Raw genomic sequence first — 23414 nt, forward strand, 5'->3', positions numbered from 1 at the left:
CAGTGTCTGGCCTACTGTAAGTACTCAATAAATTGTCAGGTTTTGGTGGTGGTGGTGACATTGCTATAACTGTTTCCAATCAGAGAACCGAAAACAGAGAGGTTCAGGAACTCGGGCAATGTCACTTAGATAAATGTGGAGACGGAGAGATTCTCGCTCATCTTCTAGAGCCCACGTCCGAACCCCTTCTCCACACTGCATGATCTATATTCGAATAGTTTCTAGCCACGATTCCTCTAGAACACTAGCTTCAAATCCTCGCAGTAGGAGGGAAGACTTTCCTGTTTTCAGAAACCACCTATTACAAAGGAATCGGCACTGCCTGTTGTCCCCTGTCAGGGTCCATGTTTATAAGGAAAAGGAAGCCACCCCTGGAGACCTCGGCTTTCTTAACCTCTTTCGACTTCCTCTGCAAAATCACCAAATGGCCGTCTAGAGGAAGGGCTTCTCTTCCCACCCGACATCAAAGACCTGAGCCATCTGTACGTTCTTCCCAGACCACTGCACACTGCGCACTACCCATTCTGAAGCACGGAGGGAGGACAGGTTGTCCAGAGTGGAGGTAGGCGGGGCAAACTGCCCTCCCTCCCCCCCCCGCCCCACGACCTGCTTCTTCACAAACTCCAGTGGCCTATGGCCTCCTACGCCAAGACGTTTCACTCTTAAACACTCAGAACTCTATGGGCAATGAAAGCCACCAGGGGCCTCTCTTCTCCACCTGCCACCATCCTCCTGGTCTGGAACAGAAGATGGAGTTACTGGGGATTCCCACGGAAATGTGGGACTCTCCGGCCATCTGGGGGGTCTCTTTTTGACTGGCTCACTCTCTGGCTTGTCTGGAACCATCAGCCGCCCACGTTGAACAGCCACGTGGGAAGAAGAGTTGAATCTAAGAGCACTGCTACAGCCCCCCGCAGTCATCTTCCTAAAACTCAGAACTGGCCATGTCCTTCTGCCGCTTACAGTCATACAGTGACAGCTCCCTTCCTGGGACTGAAAGTCTCAATGCCTGAAGGAGCACCCAGGGCCCTTTGAGATCGGGCCCCACCCACACTTCCCCCTCTGAGATGCGCTCTCCAGACCGGGCGCCGGAACTTCTGGCTCTTCCTGGACACACTGTGCTTCCACATCACTGAACTGTCACACGAAGATCCCCCGAAATGCATTCATCCAGCTGGCAAAATTCTACTTAGCCTTTAAAACTCAAGTGCGAACAAACTTCCCTGTTGACCTCTCCGGACATGTTCCCCGCATGCAAAATTTAAAACCTCCCTACGTTCCCAATGCCTTTTGTGCAAACTTTCACAGCCGCCATCACAGCCTCCTACTACTGATCACTCCTCCACCCAGGCTTCCTGCTGAGCATGAACACGTGGAGGGCCAGGGCTGCCTTACCCAGCTACCACAGCGCCCCAGAACGCCTTCCTTCGTGGAGGTGGCCCCTGCCTTCCCCACGGGAAGACTCTCGGTCATGACCCAAAGCCCCCTGAGGAACTGGAACTGCGACGTGAATCATGACAGCAGCATCCAACCAAGACATCTATCTGCTGGGTTCCCAGAGCTACCCTCGTTTCTAATATATTTTCACTCATTTAACCAGAATTGGCTCTTGTCATTTGCAATTAAAACTATCATTGGCTCTTGTCATTTGCAATTAAAACTTGTCATTAATGAATTTATTCCATGTGTATAATGGGTACTTACCATGGACTAGAGACATAACAGCAATTCAATCCATTTTAGCTGAGCAAGTAACTAGCTTTCCACAGAGACGGTAAGCCTGCACTCACCCAGCAGTTTCTACAGTTCGAGACAAAAAAAAAGCTCCCTTTATCAACTATGATCAATACTCGGGCCTCTCGGCAGCCTCCAGAGAGCTCGTCTCCTGAGGAGGACTGCATGACCCCCACTAGAGAACAGGAAGCCAGTCTTCCTCTAGGAAGCCTTGGTGGAGAGTGCCTTCTCTTAGGAGCTCTTCTAGAGATTCACGCTGAGGGTAGATACCTCAGGTAGGTGTGCACGCACGTACACACACAGACACACATGGGTGCGTCAGCTCCGCTGTCGTCAAATAGGCACATGTGCTAAGGAAGTGGGATGCAGCTGCCATCACAGGATGGATGAAGGGCGGTTTCTGGAAGCTGGGGACCACTGTGTCCTGCAGCGTGGGAGGCAGGCGCCCAGCTCTCCAGCGTGACGTAAATTGTTGAGCCCCCTGGAATTTGCACAGGGCTTCCCCAAGTCCAGGACGGCTAGCGCTTGGCTTTCGGCAGGCTCTCGCAGGGCGGGCCTGGTCCACCTCCAGTGAGGGAACGCGTGAACTGGGCAAGGGGAAGGCTTTGGCGCCTCACGGCCTGGCTGCAGAATTTGGTATGGATTACGGGCTGTGAGATGTCAATCGAGTCTCTTACCGCTCTGAGTTTGTTACCTGTGAATGGTAATAGCACCAGACACCTTATCGCTTTTATGAGATCCCATGTGGAAAGCTTCTAACGCAAGACTGGGCACACACGATGCCCGAACAGGGAGCTCTCAAGTTTTCACACTAAAGGCTCAGTCCACAAGACCGATCGCGCACAACACCATGATGACCAGGGGATCTCAAACTCACTCCATCACACGCTAGTCACTGAGCCTTAAGCAATCGGTTTAACCATCTCTGAGCCTCAGTTTTCTTATCTACAAAAGAGGAACAATAATGCCTACTAGGGTTTTTATGAAGATTAAACACGATAACATTTTAAATTTCTTTACGTAATGAACAGCACATAGAAACAACTCAATAAAACCACCATCAACAAGGTCTCACCAAGTAACTCCTTTAGAGCTTTAACCTGGATCTAAGTACCTTTAAGCAGGAAAGGGGGAGAAAAGATACAGGATGTGTAGAGATGGATGCAGCCTTACAGATTCTACCATTAGACTCTCTCATTTAGAGATGGGCAAGCCAAGGCCTGAGACCAAATAATGAGGTACCGATACAGCCAGAAAGAGAACCCAGGCTTCCTGATTCCCATCTTCCCATGCGGTTTCTCCCACTGTGCTGTGCCTCTTCCAAAAATATAAAATAACCACTTCAACAAGAGTAGATCAGAAAATTCAAAGAAGAGGCCATTATCACAGATTATCTGGATAATGTGGTTGTCCGGAGTCACGTGACACCCGGGCTTCTCCGGAAGGGGATCCAGCAGACCCAGGACCAGGGCTCCTTCCCCAGGACACGTGACACATCACACGGCCATGCTCTTACAGGCCTCGAGGCCTCGGGGATCTCCAGGGCAAGGGAAGCACACCGTGCCCTTTATCTTCAGCCCACATGACTGAGCATGGCCAAGAAGAGAACTTCGGCATCTTTATCAGAGAATCAAGGCGTGTGGTAATAGGAACGTTAAGTAGCTGCAGCATCAGCCACAGTAAAAAACCGTATGTGAGAATCAAGAGCCCAGCCACCCACTTCCGCTCCCCACGCCCCCACCCTGGCCTCCCGCTGCCTCTCCCGCCAGGCAATGGAAGATAACGCCAATGACTTGGCCAGCACTGAACTAGGACTCAGGACTTATCATCTGCCCCCACCTCTCGAATGTGCCCCCAAAGTCAGTGAGGGCAGCCAGAGCTATGATCTCCTCGTCTCTGGACAAAGAGTAGAATGAATTCCGGGACCCAGAACTCAATATGAAGTGACTTAACCTGCAATTCCTCTCATTCAATGCTCACTGCCTTCCTCTCAACTGCCTTCTCAATCAGCCTTAGTCTATTTGACTGTGAGTCCCTCTTCATTAGCTCCTTTAATAAAAAATCTTTGCCACCTACAGAGTCCCTACGAGCTACCAGGTGGCGACAGCGCCCCACTGCTTTACGGACAGCATGTCAACGAAACCCACCTACATTTTATAGGTGAGAACCTGCAGGTCAGAGAAGTTCTAAGTCATTCAAGGTCTCCCTGCTATTGCTTTTCAGAGTCGGGGCTCAAGCTTGGGTCGTCTGTCCTAAGCCCTTGCTGATTCCATTGCACCCCGCTCAAAGCCCCTAATACCAAGGGCAGCCAGGAGCCAAGGAGAGCCCCGCAGAAAGCATGCGGCTGGGAGAGAGGAGCTGCAGGCCTTGGGCGCAGCACTTATCTCCATTAAGCCTTGGTTTTCTCACCACGTAAGGAGCTTAGCTTTCCAGGGCGGCTGCGTGAAGCCCAAGACATCTCGGATGTGCCTTAGAACCCACCCGGGGAGTCAGGCTGCGGGGAGTCGGGCCGCTGGGTCAATCTGCATAGCTTCACTTTTATCTGCTTTACACACCAGGGCTGACGACAACGTTTCATTTTAAGGAAGAGCCCTGTTGTCAAGAGAGAAAAGAAAGGAAGAGAGGAAGAAAAAGAGAAGGGAAGAAGAGGGTGAGCTTAACTGCAGCTGGAAAAGCACTGAAGGAAATGAAGGGACGTCTTCTCAGGAAAAGAGAGAGAGCCCTGCTCCTGTCCAAGTCAAAACGCGGCTGCAAATAGGTTAAAATCGTCAGCAATTCCGTAAGGATCATTACAAAGCGCAACAGCAAGACAGAAGGAAGGGACAAAGAAAGAAACAGGAAGCCATCCCAAACGAAAAGGACGCCATTCACTGGCCCCCTGATTCTCCCCCTTCGGTGCCAGACCCCAGCCAACACCAGAGGGTCCCAGGACAAGACACAAGGCCCAGCGGTTTTCGGGAAAGTTTCGGGGTGAGGGAAATAATAATGGATGGGGACCAGCAGTCTGGGCTGGGAAGGGCTATCTGGGTCTTACTCCCTACGGCGGGACATTAAAAGACTGTGGCTGGCAGGGGCAGGAGCCGTCCTTGCACAAGCAGGTGACCACAAATTCTTGCACCTCTTCCTCTCCACACTTAAACAGCTCTTTGCTTGGCAGATACATACTCTTCTTGATAAACCCAGATTTTCTCCCAATTAATCTGGTTCGATGAGACAAGGAAATGTGATTTTTCTTCTCCCTCTGCCCACTTTCCCGACTTGTCTCCCTCTATAATGAGGGTCCGTGGATTCCCAAAGACAAACGCCACCACCTTCCAAAAATGCCAAACACACATACACACACACACACCCACGACAGGCTGCTGCCGAATTCTGGTATTTCCAGTCCCTCTACTTTAATTAAAAGAAGCCAGAAATTCTGAGTAAGCGTGGCAGCCCTCGGTAGGCACTCAGTGCTCTGTTCCCCATTTAAAGAGCCAGATGGCCCTTCTCCAAGGCCCAGTTCTCCCTCCCACACCGTTTTTTACCTTCCCATAAAACCCTCCCAGAGAGAACACTTGCCCTTCCCACGGACTTGCATCTTCCCCTCATCAGATGAATCAAGAGGAGAGAAATACTTGGATACCCTAGGTGAGCTTCGCACTTTTACTTTCAAGATGTGATTCTAGCTGGACGACTAGAGGTAAGAATTGGCCCTATTTATAAGATGAAGATACTGAGGAATAAACTCATCACCACATTAGTCCAAGGCCAGCCAGTCGGTGGACGACTGGACAATTACCGAAGTTCATGATGACCCCACCCCATGCGTTCTGCCATAGCAACCATACTGCTAGATAATACGTGTGTATTTCGTTGCAGGCACTCTTGTGATTTCAAACATATTATTTGAGTCTCACATCAACCCTAGGAGGGACAAATATTACCTTCTGCACTTAAAGATGAGGCAACTACTTAATTAAATAACTGGTCCAAAGTGATTCAGCTAATAATGGTGGCATTAGGACTCAAAAGCAGGTCTGTGAGAGCCCGGGGCCCCTATTCCTACCTGTACACCCCACCCGAAGGCGCCCTTCCCACCCGGCTTGGTGACATGCCCTTGCTTATTTCAGGGGGACGCTGCAATGCCAATAAAACTAAATTGGACTAATCTATATGCATGAATGGAAAAGATACTGGTGCATATAATCCTAGGAGTGTGCATGTTTCATACATGTGACTGAGTTGAAAGCACAGCTCTGCTACTTAGTAGCTGTGTGATCTTGTTACTTTACCTCTCTGTGCCACAGTTTCCTCATTTGTAACATGAACAATCTACCTACAGAATCGTCGTGAGGATTAAATTGCTTAACGTATGTGAAATGTTCAGCTGGGCACCTATTAAATGCCCAAGACTATATCATTGAAAGCAGAAAACTGGGCCTTATTTTCTCTAAAGAAAGTCTTTGCTAAAGGTGCAACTCTAAAGCCAGTTCTCAGAAGGTGATAGCAGGTCCCTTAAAATGAACTGAAATTTAGTTCGTTTATCTAAATGAAGTCATTTCTCTACTATAAGCATTTAAAGAAATAAAACTGTGAATTCTGCTTCTGCTCTAATCTCACAAGTTTTGTTATTCACAACTCTCATTATTATTCATTTCTAAATAGACTGTCATTTCCGTTTTTTGTTTTCTTTTTAACCCAAGAGTTATTTAGAAAGGTGTTTTTAACTATCCAAAGCAGGAACGCCCAGGGAGGACTATTATTATATTGTTAATTTCTAACTGTATTATGTCATTGTCAGGGAAATATGGTCTATATTTCATTTTCATATACTTCATTTTCTGTGGAGTCTGACATTTTCTTTGTGTCTCAATACATGGTCAATAGTTTCTGATCTTTGACATAAAGATCTTGCATTCATTCCTTAGATATAAAATCATCGATGTTTCATCCCCACATGCCATGTTAATTCCAATCTGTTTTTGTTTCTCCAGACCTGAGGTATGTCTAGAGATGGAGAGGTGAAAAGGAATGGAAAATAAACATGCCCTCTGGGTAGACGGTATCTATACTGATGAGTAAGCTGTGGTTAGGGAGGTTAATTCACCCAGAATCATGCAGCTAATAAGGAACAAAGCCAGGACTGGCTCCTAGGTCCAATCCACTGTTCACAGTACATTACCTTAGAAAAGGACCTAGGGTCTCATAACCCACCACCAAACCCACAACCTTCTCCTTCTCACTACAAGGTCCCCATTTGTTCATTCATTCATCCAACAGTATTCATTAAACATCTATCGTTTGCCAAGCTATCGTTCAGACACTGGAGAGACACAGACCCAACAGCACCCCTGCTCTTCAGGGTCTCAGATGGGAGGTGGATAGGCTCACAGGCCACTACGATTCCACATGGTGAGTGATGACAGCACTTAGCACAAGAATTGTACATCCGGGACAAGGCGGGGTGCCTAACCTCACCCGAAATCCAGGAGAGCTTGGGGAAGACGGAAGCCTATTTAAAGAATGTGTGCAGCGGTGACTCCTTGGGGAAATTTCGAAGGTTGAGTGGATTTACTGAAGGATCCCTCCGAGAAAGCCATTTGGGTGAGAAGACATCTCTCCTTTCTCTCTCCTCCCAGGAGCCACCGGAGGAGATTCGAAGAATACCTTCCTCTTCCTCCTGGATTGTTCATTCCTTCCTCCCCTTCCCTTCCCTTCCCCACCCCTCAGCACCCCCACACCCTCCAATTCTCAAAGATACAGAAAGGGGGAAGGAACTAAAAACGTCTCCTTTAGTCCACCCTCAGCCTTCTCCTCGACCCTTCCTTTCAGCCTGTCCCACAAGCCCCCAGCCTCTCAAGATCCTTCTAGAACACAGGTCATTAACGGTTAAATAGATAACATTTTTTGAGCACTCCACATGGGCTGAGGAATCCTCTAAGACACGTACTCTATATTTACCAAGGCATTTAATCTCACAACGATCTTCTGGAAACCCTCCCCACCTGACATCTGAGACAACCAAACATAAAGGGGACCAGCAACCTGCTGAGGTCATGCAGACGGCGAGCGCCTGAGCCAAGAGAATCTGGGCGGCTGGAGGCACAGCCCTGCTGTCAATCATCATGGGGCGATGCCTCCTAACGGCACCCCCCCCTCGGCTGCAGCACGCATCCGCATCGCTGGCCAGGAAACACACTCCAAAGCACTAGAAGCAGATGTCGCACCAACGAGGTCATGAAAACCCAGGAGGCTAAGAAAACATAACAATCAGATGCAGTGTGGTGTCCAGCCTGGACCCTAGGACAGAAACAGGGACATTCGTGGAAAAACTCGTGAAATCCAAATAAAGCTGGGAGGTTAGCGAATAGCAATGCACTAATATCCGTTTCTTGGTTTTGACAGATGTCCCATCGTAATTAAGGTGTTAACAATGGAGGAAACCCGGTGAGGAACTCTCTGTACTATTTTTGGAACTTCTCTGTACATCTAAGATTAGTCTAGAATAAAAAGTTTATTAAAAAAAAAAAAAAGAAAGAAAGCAAATCTGATGCCATACCAAGCTGCCCTAACCCAGACAGCTAAACATACCCAGACAGTACATAGTTCACTAATCTCTTTAAGTGGGGGTTGAACTTCAGTCTCCAGACCAGCTGGGGAATGTTGCCATGGAAACGGCCCAATGCCAGAAAACAGGCTGACCTAACGGCAGAGACAGTGGTGAGGGGAGGAAGTTGGAGAGGGGCCTGATATAAAAGTACCTGGAGATAAGGTCCCTCCGGGCGGACAAAATCTCCAGGGAAAGACAAAATCTCCAGGTAAATTCATTTGCAGAATAACCCCGTTCATCCGCTGACAGTATAGTTTACAGCTTTCCGAGCTGTGGGCTGGGACGTGAAGACACAGGGGGACCAGAGCACATGGAGTCTGTGCTCTCTCAGAGAGCAGGACGTAACAGGGTAGGTGGCTTCTGAAATGACAACCATGTGTGGCTGCTTCTACATATCAACACAAATAAAGAGTTTGTGGAAGCCCCAGGGGAGGCAGAGTAAATGCTGTCAGCTCAGGGTCTGGAAGCTTCCTTGCAGCAATGATCTTGAACTGAACCTTAAGGTCTGTATCAGATATTACCAAGGGAAAACTGGGGCAGCTGGATTTTCACTGTGACATTTACATCTCCTCCTTCATTTTCTTTCTGAACAAGGACAACCTTCCGTGATGTACGGGGCTGAGGTTTGGGGTAGAGCAGGAAGCCTTGGAACTCATCCATCCCTGTCCTGGAGAGTGGAACCAGTGACCTCTGGCTTCTTTAGCAAATTTATGGGTTCCCCGAGTTAATGGTGCACTTCAGGCAGGTAAAGATTCACCAACCCGCAGGGAATGGAGTGGGAAAAGTAAGCCAAAATAATAAGGGATGCGTAAGAGCCAATCTGTTGTCGATTAGTCAACAGACAAATGTTTAATAGGTAACTAACTACCATGTGCAGTGCTAGGCGCTGGGGTCCCAGAGGAATATCCCACCTGACACTGCATCAAGGAGCATACGGCGCAGTTGGCGAGATGATCAGAGACAGTGTGGGGTGATAGAAAAAAGCAAGAAAGAGAGGCTCAATTCTTGATCCCACCACTTCCCAGCCTGAGATCTCAATTGACAGAGCCTCAATCCCCTTCCCTATAGAATGAGAATGAGATATAACAGCACCTTGCCTTGCAAGGCTGAGAGAATTAGAGACAAGGTACATAAGGCACCTAACGCAAGTCCTATCCGATAGTAAGTGGCTGCTCAATAAATGACCATTGTGACTGTAGCTGATATGGTGACAACAAGTAATAGAACCATCGACCTTAAAGACAATAGGACCCAGGAGAAAAAGTGTCTATCTCATAAAAAACAAATGGCAGGTGGTTTGAAGCCCACTCCATGGTAACAACAACGACGACAAAAACCCAGCTGACTTACAAGAACAGTATTTTGCTATGAAGCAATATATAGCCCATGTGGACTGCTGGAATGGAGGGGGAATATTCTAGGCTGCAGTTAGGGAGTATTATTTGTAAAGAAAGAGTCTTGGAAGATACCCATCTTTTGACAAAAGGGAAAGAGGCACTGAGAGGGAGAGAGGACACATGAACCTCGGCTCCTGCCAGTCCCCTAGCCTCCCCCACACTCACAGGAATAAAAATAAAACTAATCTTCTCTCATCCAGGCATGTTCTCTTCTGGCCTCTCTGGCTGATGGGTCTGTAATCCCCCGCTCAATCCCCATCGCTCTCATCTCCGCTCTGCTTCTTGTCTGCTCACAGCATGACGACTCTCCCAGAGCTGGGGAAGAAATCACTGGCAGGGTAGAAATGTTACCACCAAAGGACGGAACCTCAACGAAGAGATTCTCAAGGCGGGATGTTAAGATTGGTGACCGCCCAAGGCATCTGGCACACAGCAGGGGCTCAATAATACCTATTTATAGAATGAATTAAGCTTTAAAGGGGAAGTTTGGCTCCATGTTCCTGAGGCATCCTGATCCCACAGAGACACCAGAACTTCGAATGGGGAAGGAGGCAAAAGACAAGCCCTGTAGGACCCAAGACAGAACAGAAAGCAAAGAGTAAAGCTGGCCGTTAGAGCCCCAAGTGGTCGATTTCATCAGGCGCTGGCCTTGGAGGGGCCGGTACGGCCCAAGTCCTGCCTGGTCCTCTGAAGATCAGTCTCCAACAGGACCCAAAGTCCTTGACCTTTATTCACACATCACTGGCTTCTCTATTATCATTATCTACCTTTGATTTGGGGGGGCTTCTCTGTTCATGAAATACAGCCTTTGTTTTTCCTTATATGACCACTTCCTCTCTAAGACCAGGGCTTCACGCAGTTTTCTGGCCTAACTAACACCGCACCCCTGAGGTCGCCCCGCAGGATGAGGTGGCAGAGGATGCGGGTGAGCACCGCCGCCGCGCAGAGGTTAGAGAGCACTGACGCCGCGTGCGCGTGCGCGTGCGCGTGCGCGTGGAAACCCAGGAGCCTCGCCTTTCTTCTTAGGAGACGCTCCAGGCCTCTGAAGAGACGAGACTTGATTTTAACGAGGACCTGAAACGGGACCTGAACTCGAGCACCACTCTGGGAAGTGTCCCCACTCCCTAATGCCCGGTCCCCAGCTCCCAGCGGCCGGCCAACAGCTGCTTCTATCCTGAGAACAGTATCGATGTGTCTGTTTCTTCTGTGTCTCCCTAGCTGACTGGGAACTTCCTGTTAAATGTATTAATCACCGTTACACCCCAGCACCACCCCAGGGCCTGGAACATAGTAGGTGCTCAGTAAATGTTTGCTGAGTGAACAGTGGACCAGGCAAGAGGTTCCTGGACTGGCATTGTCTGGGCTCAGTGGTTCCGAAATTCAGCTAGTGAGAAGTCAGCAAGAACCGCCTGGTGAGACAGGCTGGGTGTAGGCAACTGCACATTCCTGGTGAGCCTGTGTTGTCATCAAAGAAGCAGGCTGCTGAAAAAGCCCACCAGGAGGAGCGGTGCAAGAGACAGGCCAGGTCTCGCGACCAGGGCCTCAGGGCGCTATGCCCGTTGGTGTGGATGCTGCTCAAGCTGGGGGAACCCATGTTTACTATAGTGGGTGATCATCACAGATTACCTCATTTCACCCTGTTGGCGACCTTGTGGGAAAGGTGTGGGGTGTAACTCTGAGCCCTCAATCCTATGGACTCCAGAGGCCAAAAGATGCTTCGCACACAGGTTCACAATGAATCATTTTATACAACCACATGTACTCAGGGTTGATGGAGGCCTTAAACCTCCGCATTTGCCTCTCTTCCCTCAAAGAGATGCTCAAATCCCTACCATATTCAATGTCCCGACAAGCTTCTTGCCTCCCTCCCTCCCTCACAACGAACCCTGCCCATCCTTGGGCAGCTCTGCCCGCTAAAAATGCTTTTGTGCAGAGTCCTAATTTCTACCCATCGATTTCACATCTCCATTTATCTACACAGAGCAAAACGAATTTCCTGCACGTGACAGTCCTCCAGCTATCGGAGGCAGTTATCACCTCGCCTCCCCCGGGGTTTAGAAAGATGCTGCAGAAAGAGATTGCACAGGCTGCTCAGTGTGAAATTGGTTTCATGCAGATTAACAAATGTCTTCCTTGATAAAAAATAAAAATAAAAAAATAAAAAGAATGAGAGAGAGAAGATGGTTATCTTGTTGCAGTGAGAACTACCTCTCTCCTGGGGGTTGGAAGGGAAAGGAACTGGACTAGAAACTAAAATTGATATAAACCTTAACAACAGTCTTCACCCAGAATGTACACATTGCCAGAAAGGGCTCCTGAGATCAACCAAACTCCTTGTTTTACAGAGGAATAGAGAAACAGAGAGGGAAAGTGGCAATAAAGAACGCAGCTATTAGGTGGCGGGGCCACAATTAGAACCCTTTGAACCTGCGGCCCAGTCCTCACTGCACCACGTCACCACCCATCACCCTGCTGCAAAACACTAGCACCCCCACGCTTGCAGACGCCCATAACCACCGCACAGTCATAAGAACAGCACTCCCGTAAGGACAGCGCTCCCACAATAACTGAACCACCCACGGTCTTACTTCCCCCACAACCCCCAGAGGTAAAGAGAGGAAGCACCAGGACCTCCATGACATTAGCTCCATGTCACAGACGGTAACAAGGAAGCTTGGAGAAGCAAACGGGCTTGCCAGGGCTCCCTGGCCAACGGCACTGAGACCTGGAATTCCAAGCTCCGTTAAGGCTCTTCGCTCTTTGTTGGCAGTGGGCTATTGGAGGGGGCTCTCTGGAAATGGGTCCCTAACTCAGGGAAAGGAGGCTGCCTCTGCCTGCTGTTCAGTCTCGCGTTGTTCGGACTGCTGGGTGTGCTGACATGGGAAGACCTTGGCAGTGACCCTCTCTTCCCTTTCTGCCTCCTCAACCAAGGTGCATCAGAGAAAGAGCAAGTGGATGAGGTCAGGAGCCTGGGCCCCTCTCCTGGCAGGCCCTGACCAGCACTGTGGCCTGCGGCATCCCTCCTACCCAGGCCGAGATCCAGTTTCCTCCTCTACAAAAATAGGGCCAATACCTTCTGCCCTGTTGGTAACTGGGAGGTTGTGAGGCTCGGGGGACAAAGAGCAAGTAGGGGACAGGGAGGCTCACTCCCACCACTGCCCCTTGACTTCTCTCACTTCCTGATCGCCCTGCCCTGCCACACAGAACAGGTGAAAGAGTCATGAAGATCTCACCCGGCACAAGGGAGGGGAAAGAAAAACAACGGTGACGTCATCCTCGCAGTCACTCGCACTTGTGTGCGGTCTCTACTTTTCCGAAGTGCTTTAACTGTTAGTAGCATCATAGTTTCTTGGTCCTCAATGTGCCATGCACCGTGCAAAGGGCTCGGCATGCTCTCTGGGGCTGAGTCCTCACAGGCGCTCGTTTTACAGATGACAAAACTTCAGCTCAGAGGTTAAGAGACGGCTAGTAAGCCGTGGGGCCAGCAGGCAGCCCCAGTTCTCCCCAGGCCCTGCTTCCCAAACTTTAATGTGACCATCATGCGTCAGCTGGGAACACTGGCGAATAAGCATCTTCTGTAGGTCCAGACTGAGGCCCAAGCTTCTGCACTTCTAACAAGCTCCCAGGTATATGGGCTACTTTGTGTCGAGGGCTAGAGCCTGTGTCACCCAGTCCCCAGGGGTTAGCACTGGGCCCGCCCCTAGACTGCACTCAGTAATTACTTATTGAGTCAATGAATATCTGACTCCAAAACCTAGGTATGCTTTAACAGTTCTCTACGTTAAGTCTCATTGTGCCATCTGATCTCGTAACAAATCTCTAAGGTATGATCACCCCTATCTGACAGATAAGGAAACAAGAGGCTCAAAAGAGTAAGTGGCCTAAGGTTTTACAGCCTTTGTGCAGCAGGGTTGGAGGCGAGCTACCTTCACATCCTTTGCCCCGGCCACGGCTGTCCCGAGGACGCGGGATAAATTAATAATTACAGTCCACCAGATGACAAGGAGTAGGACCCATCCTGGCATGTACCTAGCGCACGGCTTCAGAGGTCACCCGGGCACCCTGAGGTCATCCGCGCCCCCCAGGAAGGAAACGGAGGAGGCCGGCACAGTGCCGGGCAGCAGCCGGCAGGTGGTGAGGTGTCCCTGGACCTCACAGAGAGCTCCTCTGGGCCCAAGTGCCCCCCGAGGATCCCAGCTCTGGACTGACGCTGTCCAGCTTGGGGGTGGAGGGAGGGGAGACTAGAGGAATCCAGGGAAATCTCGGCCCCGCGATGAATCACCGGCACATGACGTCAGTGGGGAGGGGAGGGTGCGGGACCGGCGCGGGATGCGGCTGGGGCTCGGGGAGCGCAGGCCCGGCCCCCCTCCCGCCTGGATTTGGGGAGTGAAAGGGAGCCCGTCTCCCGCTCAGCTCCAGCCCCGCAGCCGCCCCCGCCCGCCGGGTCCCGGGGTCGGCGGGACTCACGGCCTTCAGCTGCTCCAGCCGGTCCTTCATTCTGGTGCCCAAGCGCCCGGAGGCAGGTGAGCGCGTCCCAGGTGAGCGCGTCCCAGGTGAGCGCCCGGAAGTGGCGACCCGACCCGGCCGGGGCCGAGGGAGCTCGAGGCGGAGGCGGGAGGCGGGAGGCGGCGGCCGGCAAGGAGGAGCGTCCGAGGCCAAGGGAGGCTCCGCCGCGCCGCCCCCTCCGGCCCCGCCGGCGCCGCGCGCTCCAAATCCGGCTCTCGGGCCGGCGCCGGCGCGCAGCGCTGATCCGCGCGCGGACCCGCCCCTCACCTGGGCCGCGCCCGCGCTCCTCCTTAAAGGGGCCGTGCCCGGCCGCCGCCTGCCCCTCGGCGTCTCTCGCTCTACCTGCCCTAGCTTCCGGACCGTGGAGGGAACCGAGAAATCCGGGCAGAGGGCCGGGCTCTGGCCGATGACGCTGCAGGGCCGAGGAAGAGCGAGCGGGTCGGTTTGACCTCAATTCCATCCTTCCCCTCTACAGCCATTCACTACCCATGCCAGGCCCTGGGCTGAGATCCAGCCCTCGACAGACTCGTTCCTTGCCAGGCGGGGGCGACGTCCCGCAGACAAAGAACTCTTACGTGTGATTTGTGCTATAACAGGTGGGAGAGGGAGCAACTAACTCCACCACGTAGGGGAAGGGCATCCCATTAACGGAATTTGCGCAGTGCAGGGACTGCGGGCTGCCGCCGAAAGAGGGTGTCCTTAGAGGAAGTGGCGAGAGGAGGCGGGACGAGGAGTTCAGATTTCACGGCGTCGGCGGTCGGGACCCTTCAGAGAAGAGCAAGCAGTTCAATGCTTAAGTCAGAGCACCTGCCACTAACAATTTGTATAACTTTCAGAAAGTCACTGTGTCTCTAGGTGGCTGTTTCTATATCTATAAATCAAAAATAATACCCACTCCACAGTTTGCTGTGACAGAGGAGGCCTGGCTGATTAAGGTAACGAGCCGGGTGGGAAGATAAAGATATTTGTATTGGAAAGCTTAAGCCGGTGTCACTTCCTACGTGGTGTAGAGATTCCCAGGTGGGTTGTACCGTCTGGAAAGGTGGATGGGTTCTTCGCAAGGCCCCTCCCGGCTTTATTCCCTCTCCTCCTCCTCCCACCTCCAGCTTCTCTACCCTCTTCTCGATTTGTCCTCCTTGGAAACAAATGACATATCCAGCAGAGGGTGGCGCTGAATAAATGGAACCGACGGTCGGAAGATTCAATTCTCAAATCAGGAAAAGAATCTGTTCTATGCATTCAGGTTAAAGGGCTGTAAATATTTTCTGTCATTCTAACAGACCTTTGCCCTCTTCTGCGATCTTAGCGCGTGCTTCACGCTGACTTCATCGCCTGCCACAATGATACGGTCTGTACGCCGTGGAGGCTGTTCGAGCTCTGCGGTTCTCAGCCCTAATCCCCAGCACTTCCTTCTACCGCGGGCCTTCGCTAGGTGGAGTGTCCCACCTTTAGTACAGAGAAGGCTTTCTGCGCCCCCTGGTGGTCACATATGGAAACGGTGAATAAACCAGAAATACAATCCACCTCCTTCTCAAACTTTTGTGGGATACCTAGATCCCCAGGCTTCAGGAAAAGAGGCTCTCCTCAAGGAGACAGATATGTGAGTAACTCTTTACGTTAAAGTCTGAAAAGGACCGTAGGAGATCAATCGCATCTCCACCAGAAAAGAATTCATTCCCATCTTAGACAAGGCCTAGCATGCCATAGGACACCTGGTAAATTTTTTTTTTTCCATTTAAATTTTTTTTTACAGTTCCAACTGTTGTCTAAAAGTTATTTGTTACACAGAACAAAAATTTTCCTCCCCGAAGATTCCACCATTATTTCTTGCTCATTTCCTTTGTCCACACATTCAAGGAATGGAATCTGTCCTTTTAAGACAGGCTTTCCATGAAGGAAGAGTGGTTATTGGACAGTAGAACAGTTGCTGACGCGTAGCCGGGAGGGCTAAGTTCTAGACGCAGTTTCTGCCACAGAACAGCCATCAGCTTTCACACAATCTACTTGCTCACGTTTCAAAAAAGGGGGCTGATCAGAACTAACGATGCCCGAACTTGGCCAGATCAAGGGTGCCATCTATTCTTTATTTTCATTTGCGCATCTCTTATTTTAAAAGATGGCACATCCTTAACACGATATATTTACTGGATAATAAGAAAGCTGGTTTCCCTCAAACTCCTGGGCACAGAGAACAGACTGGTGGCTGCCAGGGCTGAGAGTGGGAGGCAAAATGAGTGAAGGTGAAGAGACGCAGACTTCCGGTTATCGATGAACGCGTCCGGGCGATCTAACGCGAGACACGGCGACCACAGTTACCAACACCGTCTCACATATCTGAACGATGTTAAGAGAATAGATCTTAACATCTCTCCTAAGAAAAAAAAGAAAGTGTAACTATGTGAGGGGATGGATGTTAACGAAACTTATTTTGCAACATATAGATATATATCATTATGTTGGGAACCTTCAACTAAAACAATATTATATGTCATTTATGCCTCAATAAAACTGACGGGGGATGGGATTTGGTTTCCTACGGGGGGAAAAAAATGTTTCCATGAAGGAAAAAAAATGACCTTTCGGTTAGCCTATGTGGCCACACAGAAATGACTATATGATTTCCCTTACTTTTTGAAACAGTGAAAAGAGTATAAAGAGCTCTCTGAACTGAAATTGGAGTCCAGAAACCCAGAAAGAGAAGCATCGGCAGAGTTCATTTATTATGGCGTTCTATGCGAAGGTAGTTATTAGAGACTTCAGGCCTTCTGTAAAACTCCTAGTAGGTAGGAACCCTATTTTGCTAATTTAATATGAACATGTTAATATTTGCTCTTTCCCGGCAGGCAGAAGTCTGGATTGCACCTGCTAGTTGTGTATAAGAAACTGAAAAAAGTAACTACAGGACCTGGGCAAGGGGAGTCCCTGGGCTGGTGAGGAAGTCTCTGGTATTGAACCCAAGTGGACTATAGGGTCTCCATGCAGGTGGACAGTGACTTACGGTTCCAGGCTCGGAAGGAGCCTCTTATTTCTGATGTGTTTTCATTTCTCTGCCTCACAGGGGTATTTAGTTTCTCACCCACCAGGTCTTAGTGTAGCTGTTTCCCCGTTAAACAGAGTCAGGATTAATACAAGTGTTTGCACTGTGGTTATAAGTCAGCCGACACTTAATTTCACCTTTACAAACAAACCAAAGACAGAACCCTGAGACTTGGGGCTGCACTTCCCTCTCTCTCCTCCAAGTTTATTTCTTTCCCACTGGAGAAAATGACTGAGCTTTTACCCCATCTTGTGGGCCTGTTGTGGGACAGGTGAGTCCCCTTTCTGGCTGGTGTACCTTGAGGCAGTGTCTCCAGGGTGTGGTGTTCAGTAGGAAGGGATAAGGGAAGCTAGAGAATTAAAGGAAAGATTCTTACTTTTCCCCTGTAGCTATTCTTCCCCACTTCAGGAAGGTTGGAGAATAACCAGGATGGAGAATAAACTTCCTGACTTGTAGTTTTTGCCCCCTACAGTCTATGAGTTATCTATGGCGGCATAACAAATTGCCCTAAAACCTCGAAGCTTGAAATAGCAAACATTTATTACCTATAGTTTTTGTGATTCAGGAATCCAGGCGCAACTTAGCTGGGTGCCTCTGTGTCAAGTTCTCTCTCACAAACTGCAATTAAGGTGTTGGCTGGGGCTACCGGGTCACTTCAAGGCTTACTAGGGAAGGATCTGCTTCTAAAGTCACATGGTCGTTGGCAGGATTCAGTCCTCAAGGGCTGTTGGACTGATGAGTCCTCTGTTCCTCTCTGGCTGTTGGCTAGAAGCTGTCCTCAGTTCCTTACCATGTGGGCCCCTCCATAGGGCAGCCCACAACATGGTGGCTGGCTTCCATCAGAGCAAGCAGACGGGACAGAGAGAGAGAATAAGGCAGAGAATGGTGGAAGATAGAGTGTTTTTGTCACTAATCTCAGATGTGATACTCCATCACTTTTGCCAGATTCTATGCATTAGAAGCAAGTCGCTAGATTCAGCTCACACTCAAAGCAAGGGAATAAAGACCAGGAGCCAGCTGAGTGGCTCGCCTGGTACACCATTCAAATCCCAATTAATGCCAGAGTTATGCTACTTCACCTCACAGAGCTCTCCCCACTCCCGTATGTGATCTGGGCAACTCTGACCCATTCTCCAGGCCTCGGACAGGAAGCTTCACCCTCCAGGACTGAGGTAAGTTCCCTCGAGCGTATCTCTGTGACACCCTGGACTTCTCCGTCATAGCCTGGAAGATGGAGCCACGTGCATGAAGATATGTGCAGGATGCTGTAATAATAATTATCATAAGGAAACAAAACGAATGCTTAACAAAAGGTAATATTCCTGTCGCTTGAGGTATATGCATATGATGAAATGTTATATCGCCATTAAAACTTATAATTAAAACATTTAATAGAGTGAGGAAGTGCTAATAACATAATGTTAAATGAAAAAAAGGAAGAGGCAAAATTGCATGCATAGCATGATACCAATTGTGTGGACAGTCTAAAGGGAAACAATAAACTCTTAAAGGCGTTTTTGAGAAAAATGCTTTTCTTAACATTTCAAATTTTCTGTGAAGAACATTTATTTTTTTAATTGTAAAAATGTTACTGATTTAAAGTTCCCATTTGAGAGGCAGGGAAACTGAAGTTTCATAACACACCCCTAGTTAGATAACCACTTACTGTTGGCACCAGAATTGACACCTAGATATGGCCACTCTATCTGTGTATTTGCCAATTATGCAGTCCAAGACTGTGCTAAATCCAGGGATTTATTTATGTGTTTGTTCTTTTCCAGACATATTGCACTCTCGACTTGGGCTGGTTTTTGCTGTATATTCCCTTCCTTCCTTCCTTCCTTCTTCCTTCCTTCCTTCCTTCCTTCCTTCCTTCCTTCCTTCCTTCCTCTCTTTTTTCTTTACCATCAACTCTTCTTAAATTCAACCCTTTAGATTTAGCTCATCATTCTAGCCCTTTGACATGTTATGCAGAATTCTAATTCTTTACCCCAACAAATTTCTCCCCGCTGTCATCTACAAATTTAATGAATATCCTTCTCAAAGCTATAACCGTGCATCAGGCCATAGCTCCTGGAAGCCACATCTTTCAAGCATACTACCTTCGACATTCCTCAAAGTTTTCTTTAAACATCAATCGGTTTTCAAATAAGTTTAAAAATAAAAGGCTCTCTGTACAGAATGTCTCTAGACCTCTTAAAAAGTATAACAAATTCCATTGCGATAAAAAAAAAAAAAATCACATTGTTTATATAAGGGATGTTCAACATTCCTTAAAGATTCGAGTTCTTAAGGCATTCCCCACACCCTTGCCTAGACACACATTTCTCTCTTAATGAGCACACACATATGTCATCCTACTTGACCGTGAGAGCTATGTAATTCATGTTTCCCTTTTTGCCTTAGCTGCTAGGAAGCCCAATACTAAGTTTTATATTCAATTGCTTAACATTCCTCAGCCCCAGTATCTTTGTTGCTATTTAACTTTTGCCTTCTGTATTGTGCGAGTTGCCGTTGATACCATTGTAGCTAGGGTTTTATTGTAAAGCACTTTATTTAGGAGCATTCAAAGCGTGATAAATATATTATACAAATAAAAAATTATTCTTGCCTTTTGTGTCTTCATCCAAGTCATCGATGAGTGAATGAGAAATCTCTCCACTCTGCGCTCCCAAATTTGCTCCTCTGGGGTTTTCCCAGTGGAATAAAAAATGACATACTGTGAGCTTTGTCGTAGTTAAATGTTCTCTTCAATTTCGGCTTTATTCTGCCCTTGCTGCTGCACCATTCCTTGCTACTTGAAGGCTGTGTTGGGAAACTCCAGGTCTCTCCTTAACGCAGGAAATAGAAACCCTCGATCATGTTGCATCTTCTCTGGTGGGTCTCTTTTACGGGTATTGGTACTGCCTCTGAGGGTCTGGTGAATATTCATGTGAAGAGCCCTTCCTGGTCTGTAATGACCTTTGCATACTCCTCTACCCTCATCCCTCACACGATGAAATTAGTAGGCTGTCCAGGCATTCACTCGTTTGACAAGTATTTTTTGAGCATCTACCATCAACTAGACATTGGGTGTGTAACTTGGAGTAGATTACACTGTATTTTCCGGATGTCCCAACAGAGCATGTACTGTTCCTACAAGGAGAGTGGACAACTCTTTCTTACCACGCTCTGGCAACCTAGGAAATCGGTCACATTTCTAGAGAGAGACAGATTTCTCTTTCTCTTGCCCTCAGCAGTGGAATGTCTGTTTTGAAGGCTTGTTTGTTGTTAGTATGCCTGGCCTAAATAATGTCACTCGATTAGCTTCAAGAGGTTTAAGTATTGTCTCCATTCACTCGTAACTCCACGCCAGGAAAAGCCTCACAGGATCAGGAAATTCCAAGGTCAGCAGGGTTCACCGATCCATTCCCCAGGGTCTATGCCCCACAACTCAGTCAGCCTGGTTGTTCCTTTACCCTCCTTACCTGCTGCCTGGAGAGGCTGGAACCACTTCCCCGAGGCTGAGTGCAGCCCAAGCTGGGATCTTCTTCTTAATATCCCGGGAACCATGGAGACCGAATCTCTGAGAAGCCCCCCAGCACTGAGGGAAGCTCACAGCTAGATGCCATTAATCCCTCCCCGTGGCCTCTTCTCAAGGGAAGAATGTGGGCCTTTGGGATTTGCGCAGATAGAATCCTGGTTTCCCTCTCAACTCTCACTCCTCATCTCATTTCTGAACGATTCCCTGCCCGTTTTTCTTCAACAGAGCCCCAAGAGGCTAACTTAGCTTTGAACTTGACCATCCCCTGTAGGTCAATGTTTGAACATCAACAGATTGTGGATCTGATATTCTAAACTGGTTTAATTGCTACTAGACTTAGCTACATAGTCAGTTATTGCTTAAATTTTTACGCTCCAAGTTTGAGGGAGCTTAGTAAGACAAAGAGTTTTAAAAAATAAACAAGCAAAACAGAAACAAGATACAGAGATACAGAGAACAAATTGATGGTCACCAGATGGGAGGAGGACTAAGGGGATGGGCGAAAAGGGTAAAGGGATTAAGAAGTACAAATTGGCAGTTATAAAAATAGTCACAGGGATGTAAAGTACAGCGTAGGGAACATGGTCAATAATATTATAATAACTATAATGTCAGATGGGTACTAGACTTATCGGGGTGATCACTTCGTAAGTTATATAAATATCTAATCACTATGTTATACACCGGAAACTAATATAATATTGTATGTCAACTGCAATTGAAAAATAAATAAAAACATACAGTTTGAACTCATCTGAGGAGAGGTTAATTTCGTACACCTAGACAAATTCTAAAACTCCTTCGAAACTCAGCCTCATGTCACTTGCTAAATTTAGCCATATTCTGATACACATACCTTCCCCAACCCTCCTCCAATTACACGGAAACAGATGAATGGATTAAAATATACATATACATCTTTTGAGAAGTAGTGGAAGTGCATCATGCCCGTCTGATCTTTCTCTTCCACTAGACCTGGTACGAAGAAAGAAGGCAGAGGCAAAGCCACTCTCCTGTGCCCCTGAGCCTGGGGCAGGTGCACCATGCTGAAAACACAGTCTGCGATCACTGAGTACTTACCTGCATTGCTTCCTTTCGAGTCATTAATGTCATCTTGCTCCCGCTGCTATATAACCTGCCAGCTGGGTGACCTCGGAGAAGTTACGGACTTGAGCGTCCTCATTTTAAACGTGCGATGAGGGTACCATCCATCTCAGAGTTGTGGTGAAATTAAGTGAGATCCCCTGTCTGCAAGAGCCAAGCCCGACACCAGACACGCGAGAGGTTCTCAAAAGGGTTTCCTACTTTTCCGTTTTCATTCTTTCCTTGATCTTTTTTTTTTTAAAGCAAACACTCCTGATCATTCTCACACCTCTTCATTACTGTGATTATTGAAATACCTCCCAAAACACTGCATTTACAATGGATAGACTTGCTAATCAAAGTATGACATGGAGAGCAGCAGAGTCAAGGTCATCTGGGAGCTTGGTACCTGTGCAAAATCTCAGGCCCCACCCCAGATGTTTCTATTTCTCTTAATAAATATAATAGTTTTGAATTAAAATTCTTTACATTTTCTAGGTGTAAAATTACATCATCTGAGATGAATCGTTTTATTTTTTGTCTCACTGCGTTATTTAGAATCTCCAAAAACTGTTGACTAATCATGGTGATCAGTATCTCGTCTAGCATCTGATATTTAATGAACATGGTTTGATTATTCAACCATTTAAAATGTTTGATGTTGAGATTTTAATATAGTCTTTTTCATATGAAGAATCAGTACAGGACAGAGGGTTAAGCTCTACAGCAGGGGTCAACAAATTTTTCCTGTGAAGTCCCAGAAAATATCTATTTTAGGCTTTGTGAGCCATACAGTCTGTCACAACTGCTCAATTCTGCTATCATAACATGAAAGCAGTCACAGACAATAGGAAAATGAACAAGTGTGGCTGTGCGCCTATAAAAATTATTTATAAAAACAAGCAGCCTGCAGATTCGGCCTGAAAGCTATAGTTGGCTGATTCCTGCTTTAGATTAAAACAGCATAGGTTTAAATTTTGGTTCCATTGCTTGCTAGTTGGATGACCTTGAGTAAGTTACTCACATATTGGTTCTCAGTTTCCTAATATGAAAAATGAGAATAACAGTAGTATCTCCTTCATAGTTTAATTGTGAATATTAAGTAATATGTATAAAATGATATCGGTATCTCAAAGAGATATCTGCACTCCCATGTTCATTGCAGCGTTATTTACAATAGCCAAGATATGGAATCAACCTAAGTGTCTATCGACAGATGAATGCGGGAAGGAGATAAGGGTAAAGGGGGTCAAATAGATGGTGATGGAAAGAAATTTAACTTCGGGTGGTGAACACACAGTTCAATATACATGCGAAGTATTATTGAATTGTACACTTGAGACCTATATCATTTTATTAACTAATGTCACCCCAATAAATTTAGTTTTAAAAAAGATGAATGGATTAAAATAAATATGTGTGTGTGTGTGTGTATATATATATATATTATATATTGTATATATTATATATATAATGGAATATTAGTCAGCAGGAAAAAAAAAAAGATATCTTGACATTTGTGAAAATGTGAATTGGACCTGG

The 23414-nt window shown here is 47.7% G+C and overlaps 1 protein-coding gene and 2 long non-coding RNA genes across 3 annotated transcripts in view; 1 reads left to right on the plus strand and 2 right to left on the minus strand.

Annotated features, from left to right (window-relative positions):
* The window catches only part of STX3 (syntaxin 3), a 36323-nt gene extending 21956 nt beyond the window's left edge, over nucleotides 1-14367 (minus strand). The window contains 1 exon segment of the mRNA XM_039860180.1: nucleotides 14191-14367. Within this exon segment, the coding sequence (XP_039716114.1) occupies nucleotides 14191-14220 (30 nt within the window). The 5' untranslated portion in view covers nucleotides 14221-14367.
* Nucleotides 14368-15960: 1593 nt separating this feature from the next.
* LOC120600702 (uncharacterized) lies at nucleotides 15961-18485 on the minus strand. The gene is made up of 2 exons (XR_005652270.1): nucleotides 18346-18485; nucleotides 15961-16600 (listed from the first exon to the last, which is right to left on the minus strand). It is a non-coding gene; the product is annotated as an uncharacterized LOC120600702 (long non-coding RNA).
* Nucleotides 16599-19870, plus strand: LOC120600700 (uncharacterized). The gene is made up of 2 exons (XR_005652267.1): nucleotides 16599-16969; nucleotides 17073-19870. It is a non-coding gene; the product is annotated as an uncharacterized LOC120600700 (long non-coding RNA).
* Nucleotides 19871-23414: the final 3544 nt, after the last annotated feature.

Source organism: Pteropus medius, unplaced genomic scaffold (assembly GCF_902729225.1).
Source record: "Pteropus medius unplaced genomic scaffold, Ma_sr-lr_union100, whole genome shotgun sequence".
In the NCBI taxonomy this organism is placed as follows: domain Eukaryota; kingdom Metazoa; phylum Chordata; class Mammalia; order Chiroptera; family Pteropodidae; genus Pteropus; species Pteropus medius.